At 38.0% G+C, this 13,521-nt stretch overlaps 2 protein-coding genes across 4 annotated transcripts in view; one reads left to right on the top strand and one right to left on the bottom strand.

Annotated features, from left to right (window-relative positions):
* Positions 1–13,521, bottom strand: part of alpk3a (alpha-kinase 3a) — a 116,954-nt gene that overhangs the window by 51,568 nt on the left and 51,865 nt on the right. For all 3 annotated transcript variants that reach the window (XM_047155006.2, XM_047155005.2, XM_047155008.2), the window contains exon 6: positions 7,073–9,455. In XM_047155006.2, the coding sequence (XP_047010962.1) occupies positions 7,073–9,455 (2,383 nt within the window). The remainder of the gene's footprint in view (positions 1–7,072; positions 9,456–13,521) is intronic.
* On the top strand, positions 228–2,573 carry LOC108264807 (general transcription factor II-I repeat domain-containing protein 2A). Its single transcript, XM_017466699.3, has 2 exons — positions 228–1,572; positions 1,900–2,573. The coding sequence occupies exons 1-2, from the start codon at positions 1,107–1,109 to the stop codon at positions 2,283–2,285; spliced, it is 852 nt and encodes a 283-aa protein (XP_017322188.1). The 5' UTR covers positions 228–1,106; the 3' UTR covers positions 2,286–2,573.

Raw genomic sequence — 13,521 nt, 5'->3', positions numbered from 1 at the left:
AATTACCATTATCTCCTATGAACATGCTGGTAGATTCAAGCACTCAGTAAAATCTGACAATGAATTCCCTCCTCCTGAACAACAGATAAAATCTAAAGGGTCTAAGTCAGAGATGCCCAAACTAGGGCCCGCGGGCCAAAGTTGGCCCGTGGTTACTTTTGATTTGGCCCGCCATGCCATATGTGAGAGGGGGTGGGGGGGTGGGGGGTGTCTGGGGGGATCTTTGACGCTGATCTTCATTTCTAATTTAACATAACATTTTTTTATTTATTTTTGAGCTACAAAAAATGTAACTTGAAATTAAATGTAGAGAATATAAGTGAATTTGAATTTGATTTAATGTACATGTGTACTTCAAGGCCAGCGTGCTTTGCGACATTCAACAAACAGGTAATAATGGAGAGATCCAGGCAGTGGCACACAGACAAAAGGAAATTTTAAAAGGTTTGGCAAGATGATTTTTTTATTTACTGAAATCAGTTCAAAGGCAGTGTGTCTAGTTTGCAAACAGTCAGTTGCTGTTTTGAAAGAGTACAATATCTGTCGTCATTATGAAAAAATCATTCTTCAGCTTTCTCAAAGTACAGCGGTGAGGCGCAAAAACAGAAGGCTAACGAGCTACTTGCTAAACTTCCTTCTGAGCAGAGTGCGCTGCTACGTCCTTCATCAGCTCAAGAAAGTGCCACGTGGGTCAGCTATCAGATTTCGGCACTAATTGCCAAAAGTGGAAGAGCCTTCGCTACTGGAGAATTCGTCAAAGAGTGCCTTGCAGTGGCTGCAGAAGCAGTGTGCCCTTCTAAGATATGCATGTTCTCGCAAATCAGCTTGTCAAGGAACACTGTTACCAGATGCATAGAGGACATGGCCCAAAACATCGGCGAGCAAATCAAGGCTAAAGCAGCTGCCTTTTCAATAGCTTGCGACAAGAGCACCGATATATATGATTCTGCACAGCTGTTGGTATTTCTGCATGGAGTAAATTAAAATTTTGAAGTAACACAAGACCTGGCTGGCATTGAGACTCTTTCTAGTACTACTAAAGGAGAGGATCTTTTTTCGCTGTTGAGAGAGTGTTGAAAAAGTATGAATTAAAATCTGGCCTTGCTATGTTGGTGTCTCAGGAACTCAGTGAATGTGGGGGGAAATTAGTAAAGTACCACTGTATTTTACATCAAGAACAGCTATGTGCCAAATCCATCGGACTTATGGATGTGATGCGTGACGTCATCAAAGTTGTGAATGATATACGCTCCAAGGCGCTCTGCCAATGGAAGTTCAAGGTAATGTTGTACCACCAGAAGATTAGATGGCTGAGCCGAGGAAAAGTTCTCAGGAGATTTTTTGATCTGCATGATGAGATCAGAGCTTTTCAGGAAAGCAAGATTGGTAGTATTCAAGTGCCCATTGATAAGAAATGGCTTTCTGGCCTGGCTTTCCTGATGGACGTCACAGGGCTGCTCAATGTTTTAAATGTTCAGCTCCAGGGAAAAGACCAGATTATCATCCAGCTTTTTGATCATGTCAGAGCTTTCAAACAAAAACTACTGCTGCTCAGAAGACACCTCTCAGCAGGTAACATTCACAACTATAATATTGACAAAGGTTTTATGTGCAGTTGTTGTTGTTATTATTATTATTATTATTATTATTATTATTATTATTATTATTAATACTACATTTAATTTTCATTTATAACCAGTGGTGTCAGCTTTGGGTTTTTTTGTTAATCACGCTGATAAAATTTGTGTCAAAGTTCTCTTAAATTTTCATGGATTAATCTCCTTGTTTTGTCAGTTATTTATTCTATTTGCCTCCCTCTGTTTTTACATACCTGCTTTTCTCTGCTTTCACTCCCAGTCTCACACTGTTCCTCTCTTTCTCTCTCATCCCCACATCCAGGAAATTTAGCCCATTTTCCCGGTCTTAGAGAGGCAGGCATGATGAAAGAGAAGCTACCCGAGTATGATGCTGTTCTCAGCAACCTTATCCAGGAGTTTCACAGTCGCTTTGAGGACTTCAGACACAATGCTACTGACCTTGTGTTGTTTGCTCAACCCTTCACGATCAGTGTGGACACAGTCAGTGATGATCTTCAGATGGAACTAATTGATCTTCACTGTGATTCAGAACTCAAAAACAAGTTCAGGTCCCTTCCCTTGACAGACTTCTACAAATGTGTCCCAGCAAACAGGTTACCAAAGATCTGCAAACAGGCACAAGTGATGCTGTCTCTGTTTGGCAGTACCTACCTCTGTGAGCAGACTTTCAGTCTTATGAACTTCTAAACTGAGAAGCAAACTAACTGACTCTCACCTACATAATATCCTGACTTTGTCAGTAAGTCAGCTGCAGCCCAATTTGGAAAAACTTTTGAAAAATAAGGACCAGCTTCATGTCTTTCATTAGAGGTCACTGATATTGCAGGAATATGGCTGTGTTGCTTATAGCTTGAATAGTTGTATTAGGCATTGAACATGTTGTACTATAAATGGGATTGTTTCTATGTTTTCAATATACTATAAGTTTCATTGAACTATAAAACTCTGAAAATAAAACTGCATTAGTTAAGCAGATTACAGACTAATGTTTCCTATTTATTTCATTATTTGTAAATATTATGAAATCATAAATGAGGAGAACCATGGCAACTTTAATTTTAATATAATACAGTTTGGTATAATGCAACGTTTACTTTCGGCCCACGGCCCTCAATCAAGTTTGATTTGTGGCCCTTCATAGGAAAAAGTTTGACCACCTCTGGTCTAAGTTCTTGGATTCCTTTTTTCCATCAGTTTGATATAACCCAGACATGGAATCAAATTGAAACAACTCAAAATAGACTCTCTACTGTTGCTAACGTTACCACCTTAGCCATCGATTAAACAAGAGCTGACTGCTCTCTGCCTCATTATTCATAATTGTATGGCCCTTGACATTCTCTAAGTTAAAGAAGGTGGCATTTGTGCCATGGTGGGTGATCAGAGCTGTACCTATGTGCTGCCCAATGATGCTCATGGTAACATCACTAAGGCTCTAGAAAAAAATTAAGCAGTTAATCACCAACTCTATCTCAACGAGCACAGTAGGCAATCATGGGGATTTATGCATTCTCTCTTTGGAGGGTTAGGTCTAAATATTTCTATGATAATTCCTATTGTTGTTGTACTCTTACTGATGTGCCTCTTTGGCCCATGTGCTTTACTCTGTCTCTGCTCCTTTATTGACTGCTCAGTGGTAGGACTTGTTGACAATGCCTATGTTGCCATGCCCTTAGAATAAAGCTTTCTTCCCTCGGTAGGGGAGATAGCTTTCTGCAATTATCTGAGACCTACAGTACCGTAAATGCATGGCCTCACCAGGTGACTGTCGTTGGACTCTAAGATTCATGGGGTCTTCACCTGTCCTCAAACTCTCTCCCTGAGGGAGAGTGTGTACAGGTCCCACTGGGACCTAAGAGGGCAGTGATTAATCAGGTCACACTCTTCCTCTTTCTATATCTCCTCTACTGGTCTGCTCCTGTTCCAACTGTTACAATACCTAGGCACAGATAGTTTGTGTGTGTGTGAGTGTGTGTGTGTGTGTGTGTGTGTGTGTGTGTGTGTGTTTTTATATATATATATATATATATATATATATATATATATATATATATATATATATATATATATATATATATATGAGAATGATAAGGAGTTATCTTTCTGTACTCAGAGACCTTGCCATATGAACTATGTGTGTGGCATTTGGAAACTCTCTAATGTGCTTGATCAGGAGGTGTGCAGTGGGACGATAGACACCTTTTCTCTCATTGCTCTAGTCTCCTAGAAATGAAAGCTTTGACTAAACACCTCTTCTCTGAAAAGAACCTGAAGATTTTCTAGCAGGTATTCTAGTGACATCACATGCATTTCACATGCATGTCACGTGCATGTTAAGCCCCCAAATAAGTGGAATCACAAAACTACTGCAACATAGACATGTAACATATGAAAACTCTCAGTTTAATGAGGAAAATTGCATCATGGGCATTCAAGTGATGTCACATGCATATTCCATGCACAGTAACCCCATAATAAGTGGAATCACAAAACTACTGCAAGATAGACATGTGATACATTAAAACACCTGGCTCAATGAGGATAACTGCATTATGGGTATTCTAGTGATGTCACATGCATGTGAACAGACTGACATAAAGCCTATTATATAAAAAACATATGTTTAAAATACAATCATTATGGCTACTGATATAGGTCAAGTTAGTTACACTTCAGCAAATGCTTACACACATGTAGCTCCCCCTACTGACTGGCATGTGCAGCTGACTGTCGGTGTCAAATTTTGCACAGGCAAACACCACTCACATTTTCTTCACAAAATGAAAATTCTGGTTGTTATTCTGAGAGCAAAAATTACTTAATGCAACTCCTCCTAGCGCTTTTAAGCTGCTTGCACCACTGAACTCTCCACACACCTTCAGCCTCTTCTGACTTAGTGTGCTATGACTTTGCTATCTGATCAGAATTAAAAAGTTTCCTGCTATGGAAGCTCAAATTCCCATTGACATCCATTTAATTTTTTGGACTATTATAATTCCTAAACCTTTCAAGCTACATTCACTAAACTCAGTACCGCCTTTCGGGCTGTTCTGACTTATCAAGCTTTATTTATTTTAACTGATTGGACTGATCCTAACTGACCCTGTAGCAGATGATCAAACATTTCCAAAACTCCCATACACTTACCCTGACAGAATGTTCAGAACTTGGCTCAGAGTGTTCTTGATTCAAACTCTAACTGTCAAAACTCACACCACTTCTGTCTTTCTACGAATAACACTCTCTCTCCATCCATCTGCATGTCACTTTCTTTCTCCATCTAACGTTCTACTTATATCACACTATTTGTTATCTATCTTTCTACCAGTAACCTTTAAACTATCTTCAAGCTTATGAAACTTTATGAAAGTTTCAAACTTTCAGACTGACTTTGTCAAGCCAACATGAATGTTTGTCATAACAAACTTTACCTAACTAGTATTTACCTGTTTTTTTATGTTACTGCCAGAACTATTGTTTGAGCCTGCGATTATAAAAAATTAATCCACACCTTCTGACCATTCAGATTCAAGAATTCAACTGTGCTGTAGTATAAAGTAATCTCCAGTGGGGGAAATAAGTATTGAATGCGTCAAAAAAATAAAATCAGTAAATATATTTCCAATGAGGTTATTCACATGAAATTTTCACCAGACATCAGTATTAACTCAAGAAAACTGTACATGTAAAGAATTCACAACATTAAAGTCCATAAATAAAGTTATGTGTAATAAAGTGGAATGACACAGGAAAAAAATATCGAAGGCGCTACGAAAAAGAAGTTCTCCAAGGCAAGGTAAAGCAAGGAACCAACTGAATTCTGTAAGTAGTTAGAAAGTAATTATACCTCCTATCTGTGCAAATTAATATCAGCTGGGCTAGTAAACTGATGGTCTATAAAAAGGCTTTTCATTACCAAGATGTCACACAAGAAACATCTCATGATGGGTAAAAGCAAAGAGTTCTCCCAAGACCTTAGCAACTTTATTGTTGCGAAACATATTGATGGAATTGGATACAGATGTATTTAAAAACCTTCTGACTCTTCCAGTCAGCACCATTGGGGCCATTATCTGCAAGTGGAAGCAACATCACTCAGTCATCTATCAGCCACGCACAGGAGCTCCTCGCAAGATTTCTGACCAGGGAGTCAGAAGAGTAGCCCAAGATCCAAGGACCTGTCAGAAAGAGCTCCAGAAACTCTTGCAGGCAGCAGGTACCATTGTCAGAGAGAAAACCATAGACAATGCACTCCACCGCCATGGCCTCTATTCACGCTCACCCCACAAGACTCCATTACTAAAGAAAAGACATGTCGCAGCTCGTTTATGTTTGCTACATCTCATTTGGACAATGCTATGAAATATTGGGGGAGTGTAGTCTGGTCAGACGAGAGCAAATTGATCTTTTTGGCTGTCATACTACACACCATGTTTGGAGAATAAATGGCACTGCACATCACCCTTAAAACACTATAGAAACAGTGAAGTTTGAAGGTGGACACATCATGGTGTGGGGCTGTCTTTTATCACATGGTACTGGCAGACTTCATATAATTGAAGGAATGATGAATGGAGCCCTTTACCAGAAGATTCTTAAGAAGAACCTGCTGCCATCCAGCAGGAAGATGAAGATGAGATGTGGGTGGACCTTCCAGCAGGACAATGATCAAAAGCATACAGCAAAGGAAACTCTCAATTGGGTTCCGAGAAAAAAAAATCAAGAAGTTAGAATGACCGTCAGTCACCTGACTTGAAACTAATTGAACAAAATTTAAAGACAATATGTTTAGAAGAATGGGACAAAGTCACACCTAAATACTGCAGCTGATTAATTTCTTCATACAGGAAGTGTCTTGAAGCTGTCATTACAAACAAAGGCTTCTCCAAAAAGCATTAAATAAATTTCAGTTAGCGTGTTATACTTTTTTAAAAATACTTTTTTCCTGTATCATTCCTCTTTATTACACATGACTTCATTTATGGACTTTAATGTTTGAATTTCTTTATACTGTATGTGCGGATTTCTTGAGTTAATACCAATGTCTGGCGACAATTTCATGTGAATTGCCTCATTGGAAATATATTTACTGAAAAAAATGTTGATGCATTCAATACTTATTTCCCCCACTGTAACATAATATTTTGAATATTATTTAACCTTTTTTTTTTTTTTACATCATTGTGGTCTAGTAAATAAATATTCATTTCCTAGCCAACATTCTTTGTTCCTTGATATCACAGGCTGTTCTCTATATAACAGACATTCTACTGTTGCTTGACAGTACTTCATAGAAAATGTAAAAATGACATGTAAATGTGAAACACAAATGTATGCTATATGGCAAGGTTGCAACTTGGTAGCAAACTGAATTCTGATTGTACAGCAAAGTTATTTTATTTTTACAATGTTGTAGCCTTTGACTTAATAATATTGTTGTCTTTGCACTGTTATAAAGTGGAAAAGTTTGTTACCTTTGTAGGGGTCCAGCATGTCTTTTTCTGCTGGTTTTCTCTCTGTGTTTGGCATGTTAGTATCCTCTGAAGGCTCCTCCTTAGGTTTGTGGCCCTCCACCATGGTTTTACGGCGACCTAACAAAGGTGAACGTTTTTCCATGTGCTGTGCTTGTTGCCCACCTTGAAGTTGCAAAAAAGCAGCCCTGCGTGCCTGGCTGGGTGACATGTATGAGCTGTCTCTCTTGCTTTGGGTATCTGAGCCTTCGTCTTCAGACTTCATTTTGGCAAGGTAGATTTTTCTGCGCGCCCCAGATGCCAGCTCCTCTGGGGTAGCAGAGGGGATAAGAGTGAGGCTGTCTCGCCGTTTCATCTTGGGGCTGCTCTCACAGGATAGAGTGGATGTGGGTGTGCTGCCTCCACTATCTTCTCCTTTCTTTTCACTTCCATCCCCTAATATGGTTACAGTAGAAACCTGACTTTCCAAGTTAGGGTTATTCTTTGCCATAAGCCTATGCAAACTGGCTGGACTGAGTGGGGGAAGTGTTGGTCCAACAGGGGCTGTTAGGCCAAGTTTCTCCATAGCGGGTTTATCCCTTTGGAACCTGTCAGCATCAGTTTCCACTTTTAATTCTTTGTCTGAACAGACCTCAGTGTCACAGGCAGTGGTATTTTTTAGCGCTTTTGGTGATAATGCTGAGGAGACATCAGAGCTCAGTTGAGTCTCCACCAAGTTCCTTCTCTCAGTTCCTTCTTTTTGCAATGCTGCTTTCTCTAATACTTGATTTCTTTTATGACTGGCTCCACAGTCAAAATGACCCACCACCTCTCTAAGTATCACAGTCAAAGACTCTGGTACTACCTCCCTTTTTATACTGTTTTCTGCACTGCTTTCTGCTTGTGTTGTGGGGACAAATGTTTGAGCTGCACTGTCTGTATGAACTGTATCATGAAAGACAGGTTTTCCATATTCTTTCTCCTGTTCTGGGAATGATGTAATATCATCTGCACACGCTATACTGATTATAGGGATAGTTTTGCTATCATTTCCTCGACTCCAACCACTACTGACTCTGGATGGTTCTTTTCTATCACCCATTTGAGCCTCTAAATTTTCAGTTTTAACTTCTATGGATCTCTGGTCTGATGGAAAGCAGTTAACATTCTTTTCATGTTGAGGAGGTGTAACATCTACAGGATCTGCAATTATCACCACTCTGTCATCTCTGGTATTTTTGTTTGGACCAATGCCCATTGGCTTCTCAGAAGAAGGCTCATTACCTCTCTGCATAAGTGCAACCTCATGAACCAGTGGATGGATAACTCTCTCAGGTTCTGATAATATAACATCTATTCTAGGGACACTGAAAGGCTCTTCATGTTTGACTTTTTCTTGGACTGTAACCTTGATTTCTGGGGTAAATGGCATAGCTCTCATCTTTGCTACATTTTTTATTACTGTTTCCCGTGTGTCAGGAAGAATTATAATTGGAGAGACAATAGATTGGTCCCTAGACTCAATCGTATCCTTTTCTGGTTGTAATTTTGTATGTATTTTTGTTTTTTCTACTACCCTTAAATTTAAATGAGTCTCTAGTCCTTCACTTTCTGGTTGCTTTTTGTGTTTAGAAATTCCAGTACTTTGCTCTGAGATAAAATTTGTGCTTTCTCTTTTGGTATCTCCTCTCTGCTCAGTTTCATTACCTATCTTTTTCTCTTTACATTCATCTTGCTTCTCCTTCATTTTTCCAATACTATCAACCTTCTTTGTTTCAATGTTATTCTCCTTATTTCCAATGCTACTTACAGTTTCCACCTTACTAGTATAATGTCTAACAGAGCCTGTTGCAAATCCTTGCACATTTTCTACAAAATTATTAAGAACCACAAAAGAATTTCTATTTTGTGTAATGTTACTCTCCATTATATAAGATTCCCCATGACTCATGTCGAGTACTGGGGTTAATCTTTCTGTCTCATCAACAGTGTCTGTCCCAGAATTCTTTGTGGAATCTGTTGAATCTTCTATTGCCACATCCATCTTATCTTCACTTTCTTTGTTGGGGTTACATTCTGCTACTCTCTTGTCCATCCTAATACCATCCTTGTTCACACACTGACAGGGTACCAGGAGATTTGCTTGGCTGACTGGTGTTGAAATTTGACCTTCTGGACAGCTCTTGCAGTTTTCCATTTCTGCTCTGTTTGGCTGTGACATGGAGGCTGTTGACATCACTGTAGCTGTTGACAAGTCTTCTGTATCAGCTTGTTCCTTCATAGCTTGCATTTCTCCAACATCTTGCATTCTTTGATCAGTGGGAACAGTGCATTCCTGCCCAGCAGTCTCATGACACACCTGAACCATGTGCTCATCATTGTTGGGCTCTGCATGGTCATCTGAAGCCTTGAGGCATAAAGACACAGTTGGTAATAGCAAACTGCAAACACTTACATGCATCCTAAACCAGGTTTGTCAAATATATGGCTTTTGGCGATAAATGTAATCCGGCCAGCCAAATCTTAATCAAAATTGTATTATGGATCATAATTGATCTGAAAGTTTCAGATTCTTTTTACTTTTTTCTTCTACTTAGACCAATTGGGGGACTGCAATCCAGATGTGGATCCCTCAATTGAACGAACTGAGTACTTGAAAAAGTGCTGTAGCAGATCTGATTGGTAGAAAACATTTAGCAGTAATTCAGTGACTCTACATTTCAACCACTGAGACTTCTATTGCAGATGCTCTGTTGCAGTTCAAACATTTATGTAATTATATGCATTTATGTAAATTATTTTCAATGGATCAGAGATTACAGCGCTAGACACATTTGCTCAGAAAGGACTGAATATTACAGACTTTCTGATCTGATTAGGAAAGTGGTGGTATGGTTTGTTCAAAAAAGGAAAAGTTGGTGATTAACACAGTGTGGAGTCTCAGAGATTTTTGGATTGTTTTTTTTATATGTTTTGACATGATACTTAAAGCATATTAATAGAAAAAGTCTCATTATACTATATTCAGCACAAATTGCGCTACAATAATATGTGAGCAACATGTACATGTTTGAGAAAATGTACATCTATTTGTACATATTTTTGAGAAAATCAAAAAAAAATTATGGACATGGGATTTTCACAAGACTTTTGAGTACTGGATTATTTAGACCACAGTCTTTGTTACAACATGCTGTGAAAACCATCCTGTTCATTCATTCACATAAAACAATGCAATAATTTAACTTTTGTGTGACACTTTTTGTTTTAGAAAGGATGTATGTGAGGGAGTGTCAATGGTCATGAATATTGATGTCTATCATAAATGGGGAGATAATGACCCACCCTCTAATGGGTCTATCAAGGTGGAATGCCACTGTGGAAACTAAAAGAAAGAATTTGAGGAGACTAAATGAAAAAAAAATGTTTTTGTTTGTTATTTACAACATAATGGGCAATTTATTTTTAAAAAATTAATAAAACATGAGGGTCATTTTGAGCACACAGATTTGAACATATATGTAACCTACACAATGATTAATACAAATATTGCCCACTCATAAAAAAAAAAATGCAATTAATCATTTAAAAAAACGAGTTTTGTGGTGCACTTGCGTTCCCACCCAGTGCGAGGTGTATGTAAAGGCGAGAGTGATGCAGCCACGTTCTGGATAAAAAGTTGGAAATGGAGCTGGTTTATCCACAGGTTTACATTAGTACATCTGGGTTACAAGGAAAAGGAAATTCTTCAACTATGACTTCCAGTTTCATAGGGCTATAAATATGAGGTAACACTTAGGCCAAATTCCCTTAGTCATTCATAACAATGGGTAAGACCAAGGAATATAACTGATGTGTGGCAAAAGGTTGTTGAGATTCACAAAATAGCAAGTGGCTATAAGAATATAGCAGAAGCATTGGAAATGCCAATTTCCACCATCAGGGCATTAATTAAGAAGTTCCAGTCAACTGGAAATGTTATCAATTTCAGGACAATGATCCAAAACATACATAAAAATCACCACAAAATTATTTACTGACCACAAAATCAAGGTCCTGACATGGCCATCCCAGTCCCCTGACTTGAAACCCATAGAAAACCTGTGGGGTAAACTGAAGAGGAGAGTCCACCAGTGTGGACCTTGAAATTTGAAGTAGAGATTTTGTATGGAGGAGTGGTCTCAGATACCTTTCCATGTATTCTCCAACCTCAACAGGTTCAGATTCAGAGCTGTTGTTTTGGCAAGGCTTAAATTGACTAAAAGGATGCCAATAATTGCTGCACACCTATATTTAACAAAGATATTTTTGTTGATTAAGCTGTGTTTTGTTTGCAATTGTTTGACATCACTAATAACACAGTATTTTGTGGGGTTTTGTTTATCAAATGATCAAAAGCTTAAACAATAAAGACAATTTTTCACAGCCTTCTTTGCTCATATTTAAGGGTGCCAATATTAGTGGATGGTACTGTAGTCTAAACATTCATATGTTTTTTTTTATATCATATTATATATCATATATTTACCATATTATACAGCATAAAATTGAAATATATTTGTACATTCTGTATGACATTTAGATGTAATGAAAATTGCCTATATCAAGTACAAAGTATTCCACTCGAATACTGACTGATTTCAGTCTGGCAATATAGTTGGGAAATAGCCCAACTGCTAAAACATGTACATATCTAAAAAGAACATAACTAATGTAAGTAAAAATAATTGATTTACTCATCAGAAATTATATTCTCTGCTGGATCAAGTTGCTCTTCAAAATGCAACCGTTCATCATCAGAGTCAATCTCTGAAAGGAAAAGGTGAACTCTTCCTCACTGTCCAGGACCATCTGGAGCGCTTCCTCGTGTGTGTAGCATGCCGTCATCCAAAAGTGATGAAAATTCAATTAATATGATTAAGCTTGATGCCATTTTTATTGCATTGCAGGGGGTTTTAACAAAGTTTGTATGGCTCACCCACATCATTACCATATGAATACTATACACTGCGGGTGGGTGTGTCTAGATCAGTGCTAATGAGCTGAGACAGAAAACCTGTACCTATTGTTATTTTCATGCACATTACATAATCAGAGAATACGTGTTCTTGATTTGAATTGGTTCATTTAAATTTAGACATTTCCAGGTTACTATAGCCATATTTCTCATCTCTGTGCAACAGTTATACACTGTGTTTCGATTAATTTTTGTGACAAACTCCAGATAGAAGTTCACAGAGATGGATGCTGTGGAAAGTGCATCCTGTTTGTTTTCTGTATTTTAACACAACATTTTGTTTTTAATGTGAGTGGACACAAATAAATGTAGACCCTTTACAGTTTCTAATGATAAAGTCTTTTGGAGTCTTCCTCTTTTATGTAGGACCAAATGACAGTATTTTAACTCGTTGCTATTAGAAAAAAATCCAAGTGATCCCACAGGTGCCTCCGTTGACTCCTTAGGGTTAAAGACAAGTGTAAGATTAGGTATTCATTCCCCTGCCTCAAAAAAGTGTTCACAGACCATGGCATTAATCAAAAATAAAGCATCACTTTGCATTATCCTAAACCACAAAATTCAGTTCTAAAGACAATAAAATGAAGTTCAATAAGAAAAGTGAACCAGAAATCTAGAATAGTCTCTTACACAAAGTGTTACTAAAATAATAATAATGGGTCATTACACCATGCCCTGATGGTATTCAAGTTTCAGTAACAAATTATTATGTAATTTTTTTAAATGCTAATAGCTTTTGACTACTTTTGCTTATTTTCATGAGACAAGATTGCTTGGTAATGCTGAGAATTATGTTAATGGTCTAATGGTGCGCCGAACTTCTAGTCTGCCATTTTGAAATGCTTTGAAAACCTACTTTTTCGACCTCCTCCAAGACCATTCATCCAATTTTCACGAAAATCAAATCAGATCATCTTCACGCCATGCTGCCAAAAATCAAAAAAGCTTTATGATAGACCAAACTGTTCTTGAACAATGTGCCAAGTAATTTGAATATGAGCACACCAAAATGCATGTGAGGCTATATCTCCGTAATGCTTTTGCATATTCAGACCACTCTTTGTATCTTGCATAGCCATCATGACTTGAGGGTACCTGGTCAATTTCAGAACAGTGCCACCTAGTGCTCATAAGGTATGAAAAAAAGTGGGAAAAAAAATTTCACTACTTGTCCTACAAATTTTGTCCATTCATCACATATCATCTTCACATTAAGCCTCACAAAATTGATCAAAAGAACCTTTAATAGTCCAAACAGTTTGCTCGTAACGGGCTAACAAATCTGATGGTGAATCCGCAAAATAGGAAGTGAGGCTTTATCTCAGCATCAATTTTACGCACTGACAAACTTGGTAGGCGTGTTCAGGATGATTACCTGAGGCGATGAAACAAACAAATGTGACAGTGCCTCCCACTGGTCAAAAGTTACAATAACCTGTTAAAAATGCTTACAACA

This window comes from Ictalurus punctatus, chromosome 4, assembly GCF_001660625.3.
Source record: "Ictalurus punctatus breed USDA103 chromosome 4, Coco_2.0, whole genome shotgun sequence".
Taxonomy (NCBI): domain Eukaryota; kingdom Metazoa; phylum Chordata; class Actinopteri; order Siluriformes; family Ictaluridae; genus Ictalurus; species Ictalurus punctatus.
The sequence above is the reverse complement of the archived record's forward strand: the minus strand, read 5'-3'. Positions and strand labels throughout refer to the sequence as shown.

Bases quoted from the DNA above. Each gene is read 5' to 3' on its own strand.
- LOC108264807 (XM_017466699.3), top strand. From the start codon at position 1,107: ATGTTGGTGTCTCAGGAACTCAGTGAATGTGGGGGGAAATTAGTAAAG. The intron at 1,573-1,899 runs GTAACATTCACA...CCCCACATCCAG, and splicing joins CAGAAGACACCTCTCAGCAG to GAAATTTAGCCCATTTTCCC.